At 44.9% G+C, this 24145-nt stretch overlaps 1 protein-coding gene across 5 annotated transcripts in view; it reads left to right on the top strand.

The window, feature by feature from the left end:
• The window catches only part of TBC1D1 (TBC1 domain family member 1), a 215191-nt gene that overhangs the window by 170308 nt on the left and 20738 nt on the right, over nucleotides 1–24145 (top strand). For all 5 annotated transcript variants that reach the window (XM_060012706.1, XM_060012704.1, XM_060012705.1 and 2 more), the window contains 4 exons: nucleotides 6557–6742; nucleotides 12641–12802; nucleotides 17067–17225; nucleotides 22008–22252. In XM_060012706.1, the coding sequence (XP_059868689.1) occupies nucleotides 6557–6742; nucleotides 12641–12802; nucleotides 17067–17225; nucleotides 22008–22252 (752 nt within the window). The remainder of the gene's footprint in view (nucleotides 1–6556; nucleotides 6743–12640; nucleotides 12803–17066; nucleotides 17226–22007; nucleotides 22253–24145) is intronic.

The following is a 24145-nucleotide window of genomic DNA, read 5'->3' as shown; positions in this document are numbered from 1 at the left end:
AATTTTACTTGTCCTTAAAGAACAACTACCAGTTCCTAAAACCTGATGCTGATAAGAAGAATGATAGCTGACATTTTATCGAATGCTTGCTATGTGCCAGGCTTATCTTTTTTTCCACGTTTGCCTAATTAATGCTCACACTAATCCTCTGAGAGGCACTAGAATGCAGATTTTGCAGGTGAGGATACAGGTATAAGGTGTTCAAACCACCTGTTTGAGGTTAAGTAGCTAGATGAGTGGTGGAGCAGGGATTTGATCGCAGGTATCTGGCTCCAGGGCCTATGCCCTTGACCTGGTACACAGGAGAAATTCGTTTTCTTTGCTGAACTTCTAGAATACTTTCTTTGTATTTCTCAGCACTTGTGTACTTCTCCCAATCACCCTGCTTGAAATTTGAGGGACTGTGGCGTGTTCATATCTGGATTTCTAGCAGCAGGTGAAAAAAACTTAGAAATATTTCTTTTAAAAAAAGAATGTTATAATTTAAAAATTATGTTTTCCTGTAGCTAGACCATGATATAATGCAACTGTAGAAAAATAGCGAGGTTATTGTTTTTGGGTTATTTTCCATAAAACATCCAAAGTAGTCAGAGTAGAGTGTGGAGAGATCTCGGGTAAATGAATCTGTTTGTTTATGACTTTTCCATGTGCCTCTGCTGTTTCCCAGGCACGGGATACGGCAGGGACCGCAGAAATCTCTGCTCTCCTGGCATCTATGTTCCGTTGTAGTGGAGGTAAAGTTTGCACTTTGTAAACAGTTTGACGGCATTCATTCGAGGATTGCCTATTTCTTTCTTAAATCTACACATTCATTTTACTTTGTTTTTTTAAGAAATTTTCTTCAGCTGTTGGTAACAACAGATGCTGCAGATGTTAATCCCTGCTGTTGTTAACTTTTCTCCAGAGATTTAATGTTCAGTTTTAATTCTTGTTTCCAAGGTCTATTCATGTCGTTCAAACGGAAGTTTGAGAATAACTGGAATTTTAAACGTTTTCTTTTTCTTCTGCCATGGGAGACCGGGATTTTTCAGGAGGGATGGCGAGAGTTTTAACCTGCTCTGTTGTGGGATAACAGAAAAAAGCGGCATATTGGAGAATAAGGATCTGTCTCTTCATTTTCTTCCTGGGGCTTCTCTTTCTCACAGGGCACCTGCCGCGTGATTTAATGTTGTATGTTTAAAGGGAGGAGAACTGCAGTTCAACTTTGGTATCAGTGTCTTGTGAAAACATAGGAAAGGAGCCCTGTATTCCAGACTTTGCAGAGCCGGAGGCTGGACAGATGTGAGGCCATGGGCATGTTCCTTTTCCTCCTGCCCTGTCACACCAGCAGTGTGATGTCACGCTCTTCCCCACACACATGTGTGCAGAGAGGACACAGCAGCACAGAGCAGTCAGAGGACAGTTCGGCATCTGCGATATTGACCCACCAGCAGAGGTCATATTTATGACTCTATTGAGAATGTCACAGCAGTGATTTAGATGCAGGCAGTTGTCTCCTAGGGCCCCTGAATTATGGCTGGTTTTACAATTCTTAGAACCCACTGAAGGCCATTGTTTCTGAGAGTCTACATAATTTAAGCCTTCTACATCCTGTCATTGCTGGAGATGTCAGAATAGTAAAAGCCAATCCCAGGCTGACCTGTTCCTGCAACCCTGTGGTTTTGTGTCTCTGCAGACTTTATAAAGCTGTCTGTCGGTGCCTGTGGTCCCCACAGTTGGGGCAGTTGGTGGTGAATGTCACCTCTCACATTTTGCCCCGAGGGACTGGAACCCAAAAGGTGTACGCATTTACAGAGGTTTACAAAGAGGGGTGGGGCAGGCCCCTGCTCAGCCTCTGCTGCACTAAGGCGCGTTCTTCCATCTGAGCCCCTAGCTGGCTGCCTCTCAGCAAGAATAGAAGTCGAGGACAGAAGCCAGAGCCCCGCTGTTGTTCTGGAGATTATTAGAAACAGCAAAGCCTTTCTTAGACCACTGAGCACATCACATCCTGGGTACATATAAGAGACTCAACAAATACTAGTGTAAATGGCTTAGGAATTATCCAAGTTCAAACAGTGAACATATTTATTATTAGAACAAAGTTCTCAGTCAACAGCTGTCCAACATTTTCACGTTGTAATCCTCACCCTGCCGCTCCATTCAACCCCCTGTGTACATGAGTACACATCTCATAAGACTGCACCCCAAACACATATGCGCACGCACATGTGAAAGAGGACTGATCACAAAGCTATAGCCTTGTCCCAAATCTGGGTCTTTTGGCATTGATAAGATTAGCCGGGCCACATTTAGAATAAACAGATATTTAACTATCCCCCTCTTGTAAATCACTAACTACTTTGTAACTAGGCTACTCTTAATATGAACAAAAGATAGTATATTTTTAAAAATTGTTAATTATAGACTATAACATCTGTAATTGTTACCACATAAAATAAACTTGGGCAAAGGGGATATATTTTACCCCTTCCCAGGGTTAGGAGAGAGTAAGTGATGGGCATTTTTTTCTGATTCAGGTTCTCAGTGGGGATGATTTTGTTCCCCCTTCTCCCCAGGGGAGATTTAGCAATGTCTGGGCATTTTTGATTGTCGCTGCTGGCGTGGGCGGGTATTACTGTCATCTAGTAGGTAGTGCCCAGGGATGCGGATAAACATGCTACGGTGCGCAGCACAGTCCCCCATGACAAAGAATTAGCCAGCCCAAAGCGTCAGTAGTGCTGGGAAGGAGAAACCTGCTGTAAATTGTTAGGTTTATTTGCTGACCTTTACAGTGGATTAGCCTTTATTTAGTTAATTCAGAGGTGAAATTAACACCAGTGCCCCTAATCCATCTTTGTATTCTGCAGTGGGCCTTGGCACCCTGACCAAGATTGGGATGCGCTCTGACCATGTGTGAAGGCCTGGATTCAGGCAGCTGACAGCAGCATTTGGACTGGGTTCTAGCAGTCACAGCGAAAGAAAATGAAGAGCTTTCATGATAATAAGTGCCTAAGATTATGTGAGGGAGTGAAGAGTAAAAATGTGATGTGGAGCCCGCTGTTGGGAGTATGTTTTGAGACCAGCAATAGTGGCATCACCTGGGCACTTAATGGAAATGCAGACTCTCAGGCTCCCCTCAGACTGAGTCAAAATCTGCATTTCAGCACGATACCCACGTGATGTTTGTGCATCTGGAAGTTAGAGGCACTGGGTAAGCATTTTTTACTTTGGAGGAAAATATACCTTGGTTCAGATTGTGGCTCTGACTCTTAGCAGAGGTGTGACCTTGACCGTGTTACAGAACCTCACTGCACCTTAGTTATTTCAGCTGTAGAAAGGGGATAACATCACCTATCTCATGAGGTGGTTCTGACACCTCTCATGTGGTTGTGGTGGTTTACGGACTTTCAACAGCCAAGATGGTAAAAGAAGAAAACAAAACAAAAACAAAATAAAGGGAAAGGGCTCAGGTAGAAGACTTCAAGCTGCAGAGTAAGATTAAATAGGAATACTGACTAAAGTTCCTTTTGCAAAAGGGATTAATTTAGACTATATTGTGTTCAATAGTGAGTAATCCTAAGTATACAGGTTGTGAGGGGTGACTTGTCTTCTAAGTGTTTTGCAAGAGAACATTTTTTAATCTTTGATTTAAATCAGAACAGGTTTGCATTTTCTTTAATTTTTTGATTATAAAAATGTTTATTATCACACATTTAGAAAATACAGGAAATACAAAGAAGAACGGCAAGCACACCAATCCCAGTACCTACCTATCTCTTCTTTTATTCAACAATTATTTATCAAGCATCTGCTGGGTGCCAGGGACTGCTTGGTGTTGGACAGACCCCCGTCGACAAGGTGGCAAGGTTCTAGCCTTCTCAGAGCTTACAATATTGAGTGACTAAATTTTGATGCGTTTCCTTCCAATATTTTTTTCTGTGCCCTTAGTGAATATGTGATAGCAAACAATAAGAGCTAATGTTCACTGTATTACTGTGTGTTGGACCCTGTTTTAGGTGGTTTGTATGGTATGTATTAACTCGGTTCCTATAACACCACTATGAGGGAGGTGCTGTTATTCCCACTTAACAGATTGGGAAATTGAGGCACAAAGAGATTAAGCAACTTGCTAAAGATCACAAAATCCATAAATGCAGAGTCTCGATTAAAAACCAGGCAGCCAGGCTCCAGAGCCTGACCTTATTAGTCACAGAACTGTACTGCCTCTCATTATACTTATAAAATTGAGATCATACAATATAGACAATTTTAATTCTTGCTTTTATATTGACCATTACACGTGAGCATCCTCCTGTAACGTGCATAAACGGTCTATTTCTTACCTCCAAAAGAAGTAGAATTTTAATTCATTTGTTTAACAGGGTCATAATGAAATAAACATAAATAAAAATGTGATGATAAGCATTTAAATGCTTACAGAGATTATAAGGCATTCTTAATGGCTTATCATTTGTTTAAAGGGTCCTGTACTTTCAAGAGGAGTTAAGGTGGACAAGTTACATTAGGAAATTAAACATTTTGTAGCTTGTACTTGATTTTGTAGCAGGAAAACAAACCCAGCTTTAGATAAAGAGCAATGGTGATGACTGTTCTATAAATTAGTCATCACATGGAATTGTGTTGGAGATGTTGAATGGAAGAGATAGTGTATTGTCTTACGGGGTGGGGCGGTTGTGAGACTCAGGTTGCCTGTGCGGGGCTTTTCACGGCATGTGTTAAGAATGCACTGTGTCAGATGAGGTCCACTTGTGTGTGGGAACTTCGCTAGTTTCATAGTGAACCGGTGGGGTGGTCTCTGTGCGTGTCCATAAGGTATTAGTGAGATACAACACTGTACCAGCAGCAGAGTGTCTGCAGTTGGGAAAGGCACAAATTCCTGAACTGTAAAGAGATTTCAACTAAGAAATAGAAATTTCAAAATTGATGGCATAGGAGACATTTGAATTGTAGGCATATCTAAATTGTAGGGGTATCTACAGAAAGCATGAACTTATTCATTGTCTCACCCTGGGCAAATTACTTGGCTTCTCTGAACCATTTCTCTTCAGGCTAATACTTGCCTTCTGGAGTTGGCATCAGGATGAAATGAGTCTGTCCATATAAAACACCTGGCATGGTGCCCAGCACTTGGTAGAGGATTTATTAATGGTCACAGTTACTCTTGGCTGTTAAGTAAGTTTTAATCTTTTTTAAAAACACCTGGCCTTATATACAACACAGTGGTTAAGAATGTACATAAAAGCCAGACTGCTTGGGTTCCAACCCTGGCTCTACGATTTTCCAGCTGTGTGGCATTGGGCAAGGCACGTGAACTCCTGTGCTTTAGTTTGCTTCTCTTTAAAACTGAATAGTTACAGTACCTACATGTTAGGGTGGTTGAGTGTTAAATAAATTATTATATATAAAACCCTCAGAACAGTCTGGTATAGAGCACTGTATGAATGCTTGCTGTTGTTATCAATAATACACTCATTAACTCAGAAGAAGATAAAGTAGTATACCTTACAAAGTAGATATCTTTGAACATTTCCTCAGCTGATGTGACTTTTGCTTATTACTATTTGATGTATAATTTGTTTGATGTTTGTGGCTCAGGTGTAGTTTTTTCAATGCATATTGAAACCTGATTTTTAAATTTGGTGATACCATTGTGTAATATCTGAATAAGCAGAATTTTCTGATCAGACACTATGTTTAAATATAAATTTTTGTTGAAAATGACCATTCTGGCTGTGGTATATATGTGTACAGTGGAATACTATTCAGTCATAAAAAAGAATGAATTTTTGCCATTTGCAGCAACACGGATGGACTTGGAGGGCATTATGCTAAGTGAAATAAGTCAGACAGAGAAAGACAAATACTGTATGATCTCACTTATGTAGAATCCAGAAAATACAACAAACAAGTGAATATAACAGAAAGGAAGCAGACGCACAGATAGAGAACAAACTAGTGGCTATCAGCGGGGAGGGGGAATGAGGGGGAAGAGAAATAGGGCTACAAACTATTATGTATAAAATAAGCTACAAGGATATATTATACAACACAGGGAGTATAGCCGATATTTTATATTAACTATAAATGGAGTATAAGCTTTAAAAATGGTGAATCACACAGATTAGAAAACAAACTTACGGTTACCAAGGGGGGGAGGAAGATTGGGCTGAATTGGGAGGTTGGGATTGACATATATACACTAATATGTATAAAATAGATAACTAATGAGAACCTACTGTATAGCACAGGGAACTCTGCTCAGTGCTCTGTGGTGACCTAAATGGGAAGGAGATCTAAAAAAGAGGGGATATATATATGTATAACTGATTCACTTTGCTGTAGAGCAGAAACTAACACAACACTGTAAAGCAACTATACTCCAATAAAAAATAAATTAATTTAAAAAAATTGTAAAAATTTCGAATCACTATATTATACACCTTAACTTATATAATATTGTACAACAACTCACTTAAAAAAAGAGAACAAAATAAAGAGGAAGAAAAAGGAAAAAAAAGAAAAATGACCATTCTGAAATGCCCTTTTTCCTCCCCAGATTATTCAGAGCTGGGAGAGCTTCCCCCACGATCTCCTCTAGAACCAGTTTGTGAAGATGGACCCTTTGGCCCTGTCCCAGAGGAAAAGAAAAGGACATCTCGTGAACTTCGAGAGCTGTGGCAAAAGGCCATTCTACAACAGATACTGCTCCTCAGGATGGAGAAGGAAAATCAGAAGCTGCAAGGTTGGTTTGCCACTTTTTATATTTAACAGGCCTGATGTTGATTTAATTTGTCCTGACTCTAAAGTGAAGCATATCAGACATAAGCGTGTTATTCTTTAAAAAAAGAAAAGGCAAGGTACTGTAACATACATACATACGCACGTGCATATTAAATACCTGTTACTTTTCCAAAGCAAAGTTAGTACTTTTCACTTTCTAGAGATTTAATGATAATCTCGCCAATTATATTAAATTAAATCTTCTGAGAGACATCCTTCAAATGTAAGCTTTAACTCTCTGAAAAGTGTTTTTTGTTTTCTTCTTTCTCTCTCTCCCCCTGCTTTGTCCTCAACCGTAGTCTTTGCCTGGTACTAGTTGTGAACTGATCCTACCTAAATCATTAAAGTTCATAACCTCACTCTATGTGCGTTTTTAGTGAGTGGCAGGCAACCTGAAAAATAGAGAACCAAGACTTCAAGTTAACTGAGCTGTACCTGTACTGATAACAAGGTTTTATAAGGACACACTCATTTAATCCTGGTGACAACTCAAGAAGGCAGGTATAGCCTGAAGAGGAAACTAATGCTCAGAGAAGCCCAGGGTTATGTTAGTGTCAAAATAAGCCATGAACTTTGAAAGTTTAGATTCTGTTCATTTCCTGTTTCCATAGTCATTTGAACGAATAAATATTATTTGCAAAGTAGCTAAGGAGCCGAGTTGTATGTACCCTGGGTGGTATACTGCAAAGAGCACGGGTCTTGGAGTGCAGAGAGCTGCCTGGATATAAAATAAGGAGGATTTTGGTTGGGAAATCCGAACATGCTCTTTAAAAGGGAGGCTATACAAGTAGTACACGGTGGCCCTGTCCAGAGCAATTTTGGAATTAACTTCCTCCTTGATTGTAGAGCTTCATCTTTTATTGTGATGTTTGTATAGAGCTGAAAGTTAAGACACCAAATCTGGTGAATAAGGTTCATTGTCCATATAAATATGTCATCTTTGACCAAAAACAAGAGTCAAGTACAAAGTAATAAGACCTTTTGATAAGAGAGTAGTTGAGCGGTTGGAATTGTCTACTTATGGGTGTAGTGGGCTCTCCAGTACCCAGTATTGAAGCTGAGAGAGACAGCTCATCCCATGAGGCTGCTATGGAAAGGGATGCCATGGTGAAGGGAGTTTAGAGCAGTGAATGCTAAGTTTTCTTCCAAGTCTGTGTTTCTACCATTTTCTTGTATGTTCTTGAAGGTGATTTTAAAAGCAGATGTCTAAAAGAGATTTAATAGTGATGGCATCGCTGAGTGTTCCATCGACTAAATGACAGCTTTGGAGCACAGCGCTTATAATCATGTGTATGTTGGTGGGGGTTTTTGTTGAAAAGTAAAAAGGCACTTATATTCATCATGTAGGTTATAAACCTTAATGCTTTCCCTGGCCCATCTTCTTGCAGATGGCAGCTACGGAAAATCAGGGCGTAGTTGTAAAATGGGAAGGATGCTGGCTGGCTTCTTGGGAGTGTTGGGAGGAATAGTGACTGTGACTGATGAGACAAGATCAGATTGCCACAGTGGCAAAGCTTTTGTAAAGCCATGTAAATGGTGACCAGGCAGACTAGAATGGGCAGGGAAGCGTTTCCTAAGGTACCTAGAACACCTTGCCCTTGTTCACTAGCCCTTGCCAGCATCCTCATTTGCTGCTTCCTTGTTTCATCCAGCAGAGTTCTGTCCTGTGTGGTCTCTTATTTTTACTGTTTGAATTTATTCCTCTCCTTAGCTCTGTAAAGTCCAACATATGCTTATCTTGGTGGTGAAAGCATAATAAACTTGCTAAACATCATTTAGGAAGCATTGTGTCAGTGTGTACAGTACCTGTATTGCTGAGAAAACTAATCAACAATAAGAGCCTGGTCATGAATGGCCTAAAAACATGGAGTAAGTTTTGTTGGGGTGGCATGGGGGGCACAGAATCATTAAATACAGAGGCAAGATTTGACAAGAACCAACCAGGAGTGCACCAGAGAGGCAGTCATTTTATCGCTTTTTTTTTTTTTTCCAGTTACTTTTAAAGGAAGGTTAAATTGCAGCTGGAAGTGGCGCTTGCAGTTGATCAAGAATTCAGGCTGAATTGCATGCTTTTTGGGAAAGAAATGAGAGGAACATATAGGAGGGGATTCTTCCTATGGTTAAGCCTTTTTCCTGGCTTTTGAATGTATGGATCAAATATTTATTACTATTCCGGGAGCACTGCATTCAAGAAAGAATCAAACCACGTCATCTAAATCTGTTTCACTTCATTGTAGACCATTGGAAGCTGAATTGTGATTTCCTCAAAAGTTAAACAGCTAATTTTTCAGTGGTGTTGGGACTGAAATGCATGGCCTCTCTCCCCGACCCTCAGGCCTCTGCAGCACCCTCTGCAAGGCCATTTCCCCCGTTATAAATGATGATGGAGCAGCCTGACGCAGGACAGCAGGGTGACTCACCACAACCATGGGTTTTGGTCAGCACTATGCTGCTTATTGGACTGAGTCATATAATTTAATGTTGCAGATAGTACATCGGCATAACGATAACACAGTGAATTTTGAGTTTTAATTGATGATCATTGAAGGTATTTTTAAAAGATTTTCCTAGTTAAACAAGTACTACACGTTGGTTATAAAAAAAAAAATTAGATAGAGTGCAGTTTTTCGAAAATCTCTACAAGTTTGGGCGTCATTTAATTACTGAGACTCCCAGCCTCTTAGCCTTCCTTCCCTTTCTAAGTTTTCAGGAGATGGTGGCAGTTGGAAGAGCATTTTGTCCGTGAAGGCAGTTGCTAATAGAGCAGAACTGGGACAGGCAGCCACAGCACACCCTGTGCGGTGACATAATCAGACCTGAACATTATTAGTCTGCAGTCCAGGTTGTAACTCACATCCACATTCAATGGCGATTAGATGACTCTTTTGCAAAGTTACATTTTGATCTCATTTAGTCCTGGTTTCTCCTAGCCTCGGAAACTCTTAAACATGGGTTTGCAGACACTTATTTAATAAAAGAGTTTGGTCTTGTATCTCAAGTTCTTGCCTTAGAGCCTTGATGTTTGTTGTGGGGTTGCACCATCTGCCTTGCTTGATAAGGCATTTTGGAGGCCACTGGTTTAGGGAGCAGTGTTGTCAGGATACTGAAACGGCAGGCTGTTGCTTGGGCCAACAGCAAAATACATAGCTTAATAAGCCTTTTCAGCTGCATTTTCTGGCCAGATATTTCTGTTCTGTTGACTTCAGAGGAGGTTCCTCTTGTTGCTTTCTGGGCTCTTTAGTATCCAGGTGTGCTCACAGCAGAATTCACTGCCAGAGAAATGTACATTTGGCCCCAAGAGCCTTGTACTGCTTGCAGTCACTGTTTGGCAGGGCTGGCCCTGAACCTTATGTGCCACAAGGGTTAGCTCAGCTCTAATGGCATCTACTATGTGTAGATGAGAAGCTGAGAGAAATTGAGGGTTGACATTTTTAAAAAATTTGAACTCCACATACATGCAGGGAATTATTTAGCAGGACCTTGAAAATGTGTTCTTCAAAGTAAGAAGGAAAAGAATGAAGACAGAAGATGAAAAATCACAGAAGATGAGAAGGAGGCAGCAGTAGGCCTAGAGTCTCCTGGCCACCCACCAGCTAGTAAATCACCTTGGGCAAGTCCCTTGCTCACTTTGAACTTCAGTTTTTGTGTCCATGAAGTGAGAGGCTGGACGAGGGATCTCTGCAGCCCTTTTCAGCGCCATCTTTTGATGCGTTTGTACTCTTAAAGGCAGTAACTGGGTCAGTTAAGTACAGAAAACATGCATAAGATGACTAAGATCTTACTGTCAGGTTAGCATTAGCCAGATTCTTTGAGTTATTATCATTTGCTCAATTTCTAATGGGGAAAAAGAAAATATTTCATGTTATCAGCACTTGGTTTGTAAAGCAGCATTATTTCGATTTTTTTTTTGCTTTTATATTTTTGGTAATTTGTGGAGCACTTGCTAATTAGCAGACATCTTGTAGATGGTTAGTATATTTCATCTCACTTAATCCTCACAGGAGCAACTCAGTGAAATAGCTGTAATTCCTATTTAAAAAATAATCCAGGGTGCAAAAATCCTGCACCCAGCACATCCTGATTCTGCGGCCCTGGACAAAGTAATGAACCTGCTCAGCCTCGGTCTCCTCCAGAGTAAAAGTTGGGGCGGGGGAGTGGATTTGTGGGATGGGGGGAGAGCAGATTGTGCGAGGTGTGCACTGACTTAGTGTCTCTGGGACTAAGAACAACTCTTCGCCAATAAACTTAACAGCTTAGATGAAATGGACAAACTTATCGGAAGGTGCAATTTATCACAACTGAAATAAGAAGGAAAAGAAGTCTGAATGGCCCTATATCTGTCAAAGAGATAAAATTTGTATTGAGTCTCTTTCACACAAAGAAAAGTCTAGGTCCACATAGCTCCACTGGATTCTATCAAACATTTAAGGCCCCTAATCGATACCTGCCTAGTCTCAGAAAATGTGTATAATTAATCACAGCAAGTTCTGCAGTGTGGTGGAGAAAGGCAAGGGGCCCAGGCCCACTCCGCCTCCTGCTTGGGCCTTGGGGGAGGGGCTCAGTCGTCTCATCCAAAGATACCTGCCTCACAGTGTCCTGAAGATTAGAAAAATGCTACAGATGAACCTATTTGCAGGGCAGGACTCGAGACGCAGACGTAGAAAACAGATGCGTGGACACGGGGCGGGGGAAGGGAGTTGGGATGAATTGGGAGATTAGGATTGACATATATACACTACCATGCGTAAAATAGCTAGTAGGAACCTGCTGTGTAACACAGGGAGCTCAGCTCGGTGCTCTGTGATGACCTAGGTGGGTGGGATGGGGGGTGAGTGGGAGGGAGGTCTAAGAGGGAGGGGATATGTGTATACATATAGCTGATTCACTTCGTTGTACGGCAGAAACTAACACAACGTTGTAAAGCAACTGTACCCCAATAAAAAAAAAGAAAGAAAAGAAAAAAAAGATTAAATGTTACTAAATATAGAGTACTTAAGACATATAGTGTTTATTATTATCATAAAGAAGACAAGTTTACAGCTCTGCAGAAGCCTGTATGTTGGCTTATGCTGAGCTATGTATCCTACCTGCTTTCCCAATAAACTCACAGTCTAGATCGGAGATAGGTTGTGGAGTGGATATGGGGGCTGACAACGTTACCACCTTGTCTGAATAGGATTTAGTGGTTTTAGGTGGGAGTGAGGTTGTCAGTTTTAATCCTTCTTAGATCCCCTGCCCCCGCCCCCCCCCCCCAAATTTGGTAATTTAGGTATAATTCTTAATGCAGCTGTAAGCTGAATAAGTTTGGTAGGAAATAATAGCTATCTTCATATATTTGAGGAGATGCCACATGAAAAGGGTAGATTTATTCTGTTCAGCCCCAGGCAGCAGAAATGTGACGAAGGGTAGAAGCTACTTAAAGGAGGTTTGGCTCTAAATAAGAAGGAACTATCCTCGGAGAGCCTATCGTAGTTTAGATGAAGTTTTGTTGAGAGCTCCTCATGCCAGGCGCTGGGAATTCCAACACATAGTTCCTGCCCTTGAGATGTCTCTGGTTAATAGGGTAGATGTGGAGATGGGTAGAACTGGATAGGTGTGGGGTGTATTTTAGCAGTAGAGCCAGCAGAATCCATTGGGGGTGAAGGACTAAGAGGAATCAAAGGTGCCTCCTAGGTGTTTAGCTTCTTCCAAGGTAAGGAAGCTGTGGTGGGGCAGGAACCGTGTCTTCACCTTGGACCTGTTAAGCTGACTTGTAGCTGCTTGACGTCTCAGCGGTGGTGATGAGCAGGCAGCTGTGCTGTGAAGTGGGAGACACGGAGCTGTAGCATTCACTAACGTGCTCTTAAATTGTCTGTGCTAGCCTCTGAGAATGATTTGCTGAACAAGCGCCTAAAGCTTGATTATGAAGAAATCACTCCTTGTCTTAAAGAAGTAACTACAGTGTGGGAAAAGATGCTTACCACTCCAGGAAGATCAAAAATTAAGTTTGACATGGAAAAAATGCACTCGGCTGTTGGGCAAGGTAAGCTTAACTGGGAATCAGTCCAGCCGGCCTCACCCCTCACTGATGACTGGGGAAGAAGTATGGAATAAAAAATAATTTTTAAGTCCATTTTCGGTGGCCATCTCTCTCCTATTTATCATGTCTTTACCTAATCTGTTTCCAGATGTCTTAGTTAATTGATGTGAGTTTCATTACCTTTCATGATTCCTCTTAATTAAGTTAATTAAGGAAACAGGAAGAAGACAAAAGAATACCTAAGGGCTTAGTTGCCTACAAACTGGGTAATGATGTGATGATAAGCTGAGTGAATTAGTAAACTGACAGTGAACTGTGTGCCTTCTATCTGGATGCTCTCGGGAGGTAACATAGTGTCCAGGCCGGACCTCAGGCAGGTAGGCTCGGGTTTGGATTCCAGCTCTCCAGTTACTTTGCAGCCCTTGAAATAAAAGACGCCGTGTGGCTAAGAAGGCCTCTCCTCTTAATGAGACCCCTAAGTGACGGAAATAAAGAGGTTTATAAACATCCCAAGTTAAAGTTCGATCAAGGTGGCAGGATTTTAGGGGGTCAACTTGGGAGAAGGAGGAATAATTCTAGGGAATTTTAAATAATTCAGAGTTTACTTTGGTTTTAAAGGATTTCTCTGAAGGTATGAAGGTGTAGAAGTTTGTAATCTGGAGCGTACTTTTCTAGGCGTGGGATTGCAAAGAGGCTACCTGAGCAGTTGGCAATATGGGCCAGAAGCAAACTCTGCTCACCTTTGAGCCAGCACTGCCACGTATAGAAACCCGTTCTAGAAATGAATCAGTCAAAAATGTACTGCAGTGGGAAGAGTGCAGATCGTGGCAGTGTTTAATGGCCAAAAAACAAAGCGGAACCCGAAAAACCCCAACTGCGTGACCACACGCATGTCATATTCCTTGAAAATAACGCAGTAGATTTATTTTGACGGCAGTAAAAGGTGTCTGAGGTCAGTCGTTAAATGAGAAAGGACAGCGTGGCCTCATGTACAGCTGTGTATCTCCATATGTGTATATGTAGAAAGACATCCTTGACGTGTTTGCAGATAACCTGAGTTGTAGACAGGATGGCCATCCATCCGGGTTACCCGGCATAGCCCTGCTTTACAACCTGTCCAGTAATTAATAGCCTTCCTCCCCTTCGCTTTCAAAAGCTTCCCACTTTGGGTGGTGAATTATATGTTCCCTCTAGTTATGAATGGTTTTTCACTTTCTTCTTTATACCTTCTGTATTTTCAGAAGGTTTGTTTGTTTTTCTCACGTTTAAATAGTGAGCATATATTACTTCTAAAGTGAGTAAAAATTAAAAAGTATTTACATCTGGGGGGAGGGTGGCTTCCTGCCTGCGCGCCCAGTCCACTGCCAGGTTTCTTTCTGGGGTTAGGAGTGGAGGCAAAACCGAGCGTGCGGAAGGCTGTTCCAGGTCATTCTTAGCAAACACATTGGCACCGATTTGCATGACCCTTTGTTTTTAAATCGTAAAATCTAAGCTTTCTCTTAAACACCAGAATATGTGGTACTGTCCAGGGACGGCCAATATTTTTTTCCTCCCCAAAATAAAGGTTTGATAAGATAATGGGAATGATTTAGTAATAAGGGGAAATTGTTCATCTCATAACTTGGGAAATTTCGCAGTTTGACAAAAATATTTTGTGAAAAGCCCCACTATTAATCACGTAACATGCTGACTGTTTTTCAGCCCACATTTGTTTCTAATACAGTGTGAAGTATGAGGTGTGTGTATGTGTCTGCACATCTCCCCACCCCTCCAGATACATCTCTGAGCAGGAATAGTAGGGAGAAAAGAAACAGAACAGTATAAAAAAGCAGATATCAGGGTGGATTAGTTTCCTGTTGCTGCCATAACAAATGATAACAAAATTGGTGGCTAAAACAACAGAAAGTTTTCTCTCTTAGTTCTGGAAGCCAGAGTCTGAAGTCAGGCCACGTGGACAGGGTCGCCCTCGGCCTCTCCCAGCTTCTGGTGGCTGTCGGCACTCCTTGACCGTGGCTGCGTCACTTCCATCTCTGCCTCTGTGGGCGTATCACCTCCTCTTCTTGTCTTCTCCTCTGTGTGACTCTTTTCTAAAGACATTGTCATTCTGGGTTGTGGCCTCATTTCAAGGTCTTTACCTAACTTAATTATCTCTGCAAAGACCGTTTTCCCAAATAAGGCAACATTCACAGCCTCAGGTGATCAGGACGTGGGCATACCTTTTTGGAGGCCACCACTCAGCCCACTACACAGGGTCATCCAGTTGGCTCCGAGTTAAACATTCAGAGAACGTGTAGGATGTGGTCACAGTTAAGTGTGTCCCTGTGTTTCTCCCACAGTGTAAAACCAAATTACTGACTAGCCTGTAAGTATTTCCAAGAGATGGCTGAGTGATGCTTTCTAAACAGCTCCTGTGAATCTGTACTAAATGAAATTGGCTTTCTGGTTCAGATTCACAAATGATGATTTTATTATTAATTGCCAGGTAGGAACGTAAGATATTTTCCTCAGTACCCATCTGAGTAGCAGCTTGTGTGACAGTGAGAACTTTGAGAGAAAACGGCAGTCAGTTTCCCTGGGTTGCCAGCAACGAGCTGGGGCACCTCTTCTCAGCAAGGGGCCTCTGTTTCCCCATCTGCACCATGTGCAGCATCATCGTATTTCCCTCAGCGGGTTGTGGGGATGATGTAACGTGTTCAGGATGGTGACGGCGCCTGGTCACCTCACAGGGAGTGTCAGCTGCTGCTCTTTCCCGGAGTAGGATCTGCTGTCAGAGACGGCTGGGGAAACTAGCAAACGTGGGTAGGCTCTCCGAGTGGCAGGGAAGGGTACAAAGGGCTCACGGTTTTTTTCTGGATGGAAAGGGAGATTAATCCCTGATTACGAGGCTCCTTTTCTCTGAAGAGCACTCCTCAGAGATGAGGAGGGTTTGATGTCTTATCTTGCCGTTTTCTTTGTCTCCCCATTTCCACGTTCGGGCCTTGAAACAGCGGAATCACGAACCCAAGAATTTTGATCCAAAACAGTCACTTTTTCTAATGGGGTTTGACCTGAGTTACATCATTGACTTTAAGAGGACGTTTCTTAGTTTTAGACAACATTTTAAAATTACTTTGAGTATTTAAGTTAATCACGTCTAAAACATTAGGTAGAGGCTCTTAGATCATTTTTCTTGTTTGTAGGTCCATGTTGAATGCCCACCAGGGCATGTTCATGCAGACTGTCCCCTGTGCAGCCACTGGCCCCTTCCTCCAGCCCACGCTTGCAGAAAGACGTCCAATCAGTATTCCAGAATCTCAGCTTTGATTTGGCTACTCCTTCCTCAACTCAAAAACATTCAGTGGCTCCCTTCGGCTACCAAATAAAGTGCAGGTTTCTTGCCCTCAGTTTTGCCTCTAGTAAAGCCCTTCCAGCCTGACTGCCACCTGCTCCCTCCTGCATGTGCCGTGTGCCCAGGGAGGCCTGTGGAAACGCTCTTGGTTCCCTTCCTCTGAATTGGCTTCTCTCTTCTTTCTCCCACTCTTGAGTCTTGGCACAAGTGAAGGAGTCCAGGAAACCTAGATCTCCTTCGTCCACACTCACCTCTTTGGACCTGTCCCTTCTCTGAGTTCACTTTCGTTTTTTTAAACTTAAAAAAAATTTTTTTACTTATTTATTTTTTATTTGGGGCTGTGTCAGGTCTTAGTTGTGGCACGCGGGATCTTCGTTGGGATCTTCGTTGCGGCATGTGGGATCCTCCGCTGCAGCGTACAGGCTCTGTAGTTGCGGCACGTGGGCCTAGTTGCCCCACGGCATGTGGGGTCTTAGTTCCCCGACCAGGAATCGAACCCACGTCCCCTGCATTGGAAGGTGGATTCTTAACCACTGGGCCACCAGGGAAGTCCCTGAGATCCCATTTTGCAGTGTCATTTTACATGCTTGCAGTTAATTTCCCAAGGACGTTAGTAATTGGTGCCAGTCATAGGGGTTCATGTCATTCATCAGTTTATCGCAGAGTCTAGCACAGTCTGCACATAGTACCTAGATATGTGCTACGAAAGGTGGGGGGGGGGGGTCAGGGGGGTAAGGGAAGAATGGCGGAGAGTGTGGAGGAAGGAAGGAAGGGAGCAAATACGAGAGAATTCTGGTTGCTTTATTTCCATTCCTATGCAGTTAATTCACAGTGGAACTAGAAGCTGGATCAGTGGACTGAAGCACAACTCGTTTTTATTGTTAAGTTGAATTCTGTACATGAAGCCCCTCTCTCTCTTTTCCACCCCCGCTTTTGAAGGTGTGCCGCGACATCACCGGGGCGAAATCTGGAAATTCCTAGCAGAGCAATACCACCTAAAACACCCGTTTCCCAGTAAACAGCAGCCAAAGGACACGCCATACAAAGAGCTCTTAAAGCAGCTCACCTCCCACCAGCACGCCATTCTCATCGACCTCGGTAAGCCTGCAGTCGATTTGACATGAAAATGGAAGTTTCACTCACTTGAAAAGTCTGAAGACACTGTCCGAGTTATTTAGTGCTTGGCCTTGAGGTTTAGCAACCAGAATTCGCTGCTGAGACTTTTGATTAACAAAGCCCTGGAGTCATCACAAATGTCTTCTCAGGTCTATAAAGAAACCTCCGTCTGCGCCGGGTGGCTTATTACCTCTGCTCAGCATGGAGGGTGGCTGGCGTGGAGGCGCCAGTTCTGACCACGGTTCAGTTCAGTGACTCAGATATTGATAGGAGGTTTTGCAGTCAACCCAAGGAACATCCTGGAAACACAGGTGTCAGAGCTGAGGCTGCGTTTAATTACAGGAGCCACTCCCTAGTCTTTACGGTTTACAAACAGGATTTATTAGAAAAGTTGGAGAAAGGAGCTTGTGAGTGCACCCTGGGTGATTTTATTCTGGGAACGGGGAGGCGCCTCGTCTCTCGAGCGGTTTTAAAAACGCTAAGGTGGAAACGGTGTCTTGGGTACCTTTGCAGTTGCCACCAGTGGAGAACTTGAGGCAGGCTGTAGCCATGGTGACAGAAGGCCTTCTCTCTTGTCAGCAGCCCCAGGTGGGGACATCCTTTCCTGCCTGCTCCGCCCCCAGCGGCCTCCGTCTCTGGCTCTGCTGACAGCAGGGCTCCTGGGCAACCCCGTGGGCTCCCGGCCCTGCCGCTTCTAGGGCACATGGTCCTGCTTCCAGAACATCCACCCTGGCTGCCGCCACCCCGGGGCTCCCCAGTCCGTGTTCTGGGCCCACCGGGTTCCTCCCAGCCGTGTGAGGTGCGAGCTGGATCAGGCAGTACCGAGGCTTTTCTGTCCAGCCACACAGCACTTCGTCAGGGTAGATTTCGTAAATGTCCCTCTTCAGGTCTGAGTTGAAATGTCATCTCTGGGAAGCTGTCCCTGATATAGCCTCTTCTCCCACCTTCAGGTTGGGTTAGGTGCCTCTGCTAAGCCTTGTCCCACCCTCTACACTCCCCTCAGCGTACTTATCACATTTACCATTATGACAATTATCATTAATGTTTAAAGCTAGTACTTAACTTTACCTTGGACCAAATGTTGGGTGGAGTTACTTAAAATCTTTTTTTTAATCCTCACAACACAATCAGGGAGGTGTTGTTCTATCCTTGTTTGGAGCTGAGAATATTGAAATGCAGAGAGGTTAAGTCACTTGTCCAAAGTAACACGGCTGGTGTGCCACTGAACAGTGTGACTCTAGGCCTGTGCTTGTAACCCCCCCCTCCACTGTCCCTTAGTTATGTGGCAGTGCCTTTTTATTGCCTTTCTCCCCAGTAGGATGCAGCCCTCCCTCTGTGGGCTGGACTGGGGCCATTTGCCATTGTACCCTAGCTCCTAGGACAGAACCTGTCACATAGTAGATGCTTACTAAATCTCTTGATGTTGACTGTGAGGCCCCACACTGGCATCCCAGTCTCAGGTGACCCTCACGGCAGCCTTGGAAAACTGGCCCTGTATCCTCTCTTTAAGAAATGAGAAAAGTCTCTGAAGCGCAGCGAGGTCAGGTGTTGACCGTGGTCACACAGCTGAGTGCCAGGGCCTAAACCCCCTCTGGCTCTGTGCTGCAGTAGGCCCCTCCATCCCTGAGGCCCTGCCCAGGAGCCCCATGCGTTCCTAGGAGATGGCTGGCTGGGTGCAGGGTGATGCTGACAGGCCGCGATTGCGCCTTGGGGACAGTGAAAATGTGAGGCCTGGGGCTGGAGCCCATTTGGCCCGCTGACCCTACGGAAGCAGTTTTGTGAATTGGCAGTAGCAGTGTTTGCTCATGTGGTGAGTAACAGAAAAAGTGACATGTTCCTATCATGTGAAATGAAGAAAAAAATAAATTTCGGGTAGGAGGTTGAAAGGGAGGAAGGAGCACACGTGGTCTCTGCCCCCACCCGGGATGGGAGGAGGAGGTGGGGACGAAGTTTCCTCCTAACTCCTCTCTTCCCTCAGTTTTCTTTCAGTAAATATTTCTTTCAGTAAATATTCCTCATTGTTCCACGCGCAGGACTGGGCCTCTGCCTCCCGTAGCTCAGATGCAGTTACTCTTCTGCAGAGGGAGGAAAAGGCCACGTCAGCAGCACAACGGGCTCAGGGTGGGGCTATCCCCCGGGGACCTGTGTTTGCGCAGCCACCTTCAGGCACCGCCCTGCCCAGGGGCCAGCGGCTGCCACTCCTCTAGTTGGCCTGGAGTCTGCAAGAGGCGAGATTCGGCCTTTCCTCCTTCCCAGGCGGGGCCAGGCTGCACTCACGTCCTCTCTGTCCCTGCCGTCTCCCACCCTCACCCTCTGCAACCCCGAAGGCCAGCTGCAGCCCCACGCCACACCCCGACTGCGCCAGCCTTGTCTCTGCACCTCACTTCTTTCCCAGTCATGACCCCCAGTTCGGATGCCTTCTCAGTGCCCTCCCAAGGTCCCAAAGAAGCTCTGTTTCCAGCAGTGCGTTTCCCAGGTGACATCGGTGCATCTCTCCAGGCTTCCTCCAGGGTCAGCCTTCCCTTCTCCCTTGAACTGGGAGAGCCGAATATTGGCCCAGGTCCAGCGGTGGACCAGGTGCCCTGCCTGCCAGGCTCTGGCTCTGCTGGGTTCACGGAGGCCTCGCCTAGAAGTTCCTCCAAACTTTGCCCGTTGCTTCCCCCTCACCTCTCACCAAGGTGGTATTTGCCAAGTCAGTTGTTTTGTCTGCACTTTTTAATTTAGTCTACAGTGTGACTCACTCAAGGCCCAGCAGAGGTGTGTAGGGCAGAGCAAAAACAAATCATGTTTCAGTTTTTCTTAAGAAAGTGACATCCGTATCCTGGCCAGAAGAACAGAGTGCTTATTGGTTGGAGGTATTTGGGGTTTGCAAGGATTTTTGTTTTCCTGGCTTTTCCTTTACTTTTCTGAAATTAGCTGTTAATCTAATCAGGTTTGCAATATGTTTTCCTCCAAGGAGTGAGAATAATAGACTTTGTAGTTGGGCAGTGTTTTACAGTTTGTGAACCATATTCTCTAGCTTTGCTGGATTTCAGCTTTACACGGTCCTGTATGAACTTGGACACATTATTTCCACTTCAGAGGTGATGTGGTTTGCCCAAGTTACAGGCCACTACTTAGTGGCAGAAAGTTCTAGAACCTTGCTCTTCTCAGTCTCTGAATATCATGTTCCCTCTAGGACACACTGTATGGCTTTTCTGTGTCTTGGCTTTGTCCACTGCAGACCAACACAGCCTTCTCCTCCTCTGGTTAGGTGGAGAAACGCTGTCAGAGCTGGCCCCATTGAGGCAGGAGGAGACAGTGTACCTGATGACACTTAGCAAGTCATGCTGGGGCCTTAGTTCCGGAACCTGCCCCACCCTCTAGGTGTGGTTCCAGCACATCCATTTGTGCTGCCCTCAGGTAATTGTAACTCTTCTCTTCTCCGGCTCTCCATCCTGGGTGGACAATCTGTATTGCCCAGTATCCTGCCTTCTGGCTGTGCCTCCCATCTGGTCGTGGCCGCATGAAAGGCCATGGGGGAGGGGACACTGAACAGCGAGCTAGAGACCCCCTTCGGGCTCCAGGTCACCCTCCACCCTGTCAGCTGCCGCTCTCCTGGGTATCCCGTTGTCAGTGCCTCCCCTGGGACGCTGTCCGGCCTCTCCCACGATAGGCAGGTTGGCCGGGACACTGGAACAGGTCCAGAAATGGAGGGACACCATTGAATCAGAGAGCAGACTTAGAAACTGCTCCCTATGGCTTTCCAGCAGTGGGGTGACTTGTGCAGGGGGCGTTTAGGAAGGTTTGTTGCGGGGAGAGGTAGAGTAGCGAGAGAGAAATGAACCCAGGACAAGAAATCAGGCAAAGACTATTGCTGCCCTCCTAAGTCAAGTTCAGATAAACTGATCTGGATTGATCCAGTGCTTTCTCACGGGGCTGAGGAAGAACACACGAATGTATCCTCCTCCCTTTGCTGAGAGCACATAATTAAGGTGAATGTTCCCCTCGTGGCCTCCATGCACTTCTGCCTCTGCTGATCCAGACAAGGCCGTAATTCTCACCTGGGTCCAGTCGTGGCCCCGGCTGAGCGCCTCTTTAATCAGGCATTTTTCTGCTCCCTAGAAACACACTTCCCCATCAGTCACATTCCAAAAGGAGAGGGGGAGGTGGGATTTGACAGGTATCAACCACACATGCCTCCTGGACAGAAGAAGTCTTTTTAAACTTTGTCTGAGTACCAGCTTTTTGTGAAAATCGGGATGTCGAGAGCATTTTATTTTAACCTCTTGCTGAGAGGTCATTGTTTTGTATAAAAGAAAACACCTACTGCTCCCCACTGTGTTTCAAAGCACTGCCTATGGTTTAAAAGAGGAGAAATGTGCGTGTGGTGTGAAACACCTGCAGGGAAACGAGCAGTCTGGGCAGAGTTGATCGGGGCGTGTGCTGGAGTGGGGTTGGGTAGAGAACCATAGCTGACCGCTCCTCTGGACACTAGACTCCTGTTTAGAGGATAGACACTCTTCTTCCTGTTTTAGATGGAAGTCCAGGTATCTGCAGGCCCGAAGGCGGTTCTCATTTCTTTCACCTGAAAGCATGATTAATTGCTGAGTTTTTAATTGCAAGCATTATTCCAAGAACAACCAGCTGACCTTGTTTATAGAGCTGATTGATGATGTGATCCCACTTGGAAAGATCTGTCGCTTTAACCTAAAGCACATCAGATTTCTGGTTCAGTAGGCTTTCTTTTTTTCAAAATACAACAAATGTGTTTTGTTTTCACAGGGCGAACCTTTCCAACACATCCATACTTCTCTGCTCAGCTAGGAGCGGGGCAGCTGTCACTTTACAACATTTTGAAGGCCTACTCGCTTCTAGACCAGGAAGTAGGCTATTGCCAAGGTCTCAGCTTTGTAGCAGGCATTCTGCTGCTTCATATGGGCGAAGAAGAGGCATTCAACATGCTCAAGTTTCTGATGTTTGACATGGGTCTGCGGAAACAGTATCGGCCAGACATGATTATTTTACAGGTAGAGAGCATTCCTTAAGTCTTTGATAAAGATGAACTCTAAAATGTTTATGATCCCTTTCCAGGTATATCTCAGGAACTGTCCCACCATCAGTTAACACTGTAACATCTGTCACTGCTGAGAACTTACTCTGTGCTAGGCCTTACACCAAATGTTGCATGTGCACTTACCTCCTCAAACTTCAGGAAGACATTGTTGATCAGCTCAATTTAGAGATGGGAAAGCTAAGGCTCAGAGAGGTTATGTAATTTGAGCAGGTCACACAGCTAGCAGGTGGCAGAGCTGGGATTTAAACCTAGGCCTGTCTGACTCCGGAGCGCCCTCCCTTTTACCCTTTGTCAAACCACCTTCAGGTGGTCTGATTCCTACCTCCCAGTGTATTTGCTCCTTCCTCTGCCGGGGATCCCATCCCTACCCCTCAACCCCTGCCATCCCATGTCCAGCTCAGATATCACCTGTTCACGCAGGCGCCGTGTCCCCCCCTCTTCCACCCACCCTGGCTCGCTGTGTCACGGGATCCTGTCTCATTGCTTTTGCATAACACACTTACTGCCTGAAATTATCTTGTTTCCTTATTTATTTACTTGTTTATTTTCTGGCTCTCCTTAGCGTATATCATGAGAGGGCAGGGGTCTTACCTGTCTTGGGGCTGAGTCCCTAGCTCCTAGGCTAGTGCCTGGGATGAAGTGGGTACCTCGTCCGTATTTGTTGAATGAATGAGTGACAGGTGGCAGGTCATGTCAGAAGAAAACCCCATACAACAGTGTGTTCCACTGCTGCTACCACTGCCTTTCAGAGGTGGGGAGAACTCTGGATCCTGCTTTGAGGATATTCCTACATGTTGGAATATGTGTTTACGTGTTTGTTTACCAGCAAGATACTCTGATTTCAGAGCCTTAGAAAGTGTACGTTAGAGCCAAGGACTCTTCCAGAGCATCGAACAACATGGCTAGAAATCCTTTCACCTCCACCTGTGTTTGTGGACCGCGTGAACATAAATCCCATAGAAGGAAGCCATCCCGTTCACTAGGAGATTTGGGCCTACATAACACGTGCCACACATGCTGTCAGGTTCTTCCTACATAACCCCGTTAGCGTATTTAATGTAGGTGCGCCTGCCATCGAAGAGAGTGGAATTTTTCAGATTTGTATAGTATAGTATACAGCAGTATATACTGACACAGTATATTACACAAGTCGTGTGTAGTATAGTATACACACGGCTGTGTTTGGGCTGGTGGCCTAGAGATTAGATTTCTTTTTGATACGAAAGAGCCACAGCTGGTACCTGAGAGAACTATGTTGTCTGGCCTCCCGGAAACAGTTTTTCCGTTATGGGCAGTACATATCCGGCTGTAGCGCCCTCTCCAGGTCACTGTTCCTCTGGGGTCGGGCCAGGGACTGCTCAGTCGGGGCTGGCTCTAGGCCAGCTGTGAGCCCCGGGACCCTCATGGGCTTCCTGCCAGGGCCGCATCACTCTGAGGGAGCCCCCTGAGCTCACGTCCAGCCCAGTTGGAAAAGGTTTCTCCATCTCGAGATAAACGTTTGTCAGCTTATTTTAACTTTCCTGTGTTGTAAACCTGAAGAAGTCACACTTGTCCTGCCTCTTGAGTGGTTTGGGGGGCGTTCACCGGGAACTTAAGGAACAGATACAGTAGCATCCTTCTGCAGAATCTGTGCTCTCACTTCGCTGTTGGCGAGAGGCTGCCTTTTTACTTCAGATTCCCCTGGCTTTGGGTTTTGCTAAGAATGTGCGTTTACGAAATGCTGCCTCAGGATGGATGCATAGCTTCTCCCAGCCAAGGAGCGCGAGGGAACAGTAAGAAGAAAGGCCGTGGCCGGAGGAGCCCCGCCGTGAGCGCCCCGGGCCCAGCCCAGCCCCTGCCTGGCCAC

Source organism: Delphinus delphis, chromosome 5 (genome assembly GCF_949987515.2).
Source record: "Delphinus delphis chromosome 5, mDelDel1.2, whole genome shotgun sequence".
Lineage (NCBI taxonomy): Eukaryota > Metazoa > Chordata > Mammalia > Artiodactyla > Delphinidae > Delphinus > Delphinus delphis.
The sequence above is the reverse complement of the archived record's forward strand: the minus strand, read 5'-3'. Positions and strand labels throughout refer to the sequence as shown.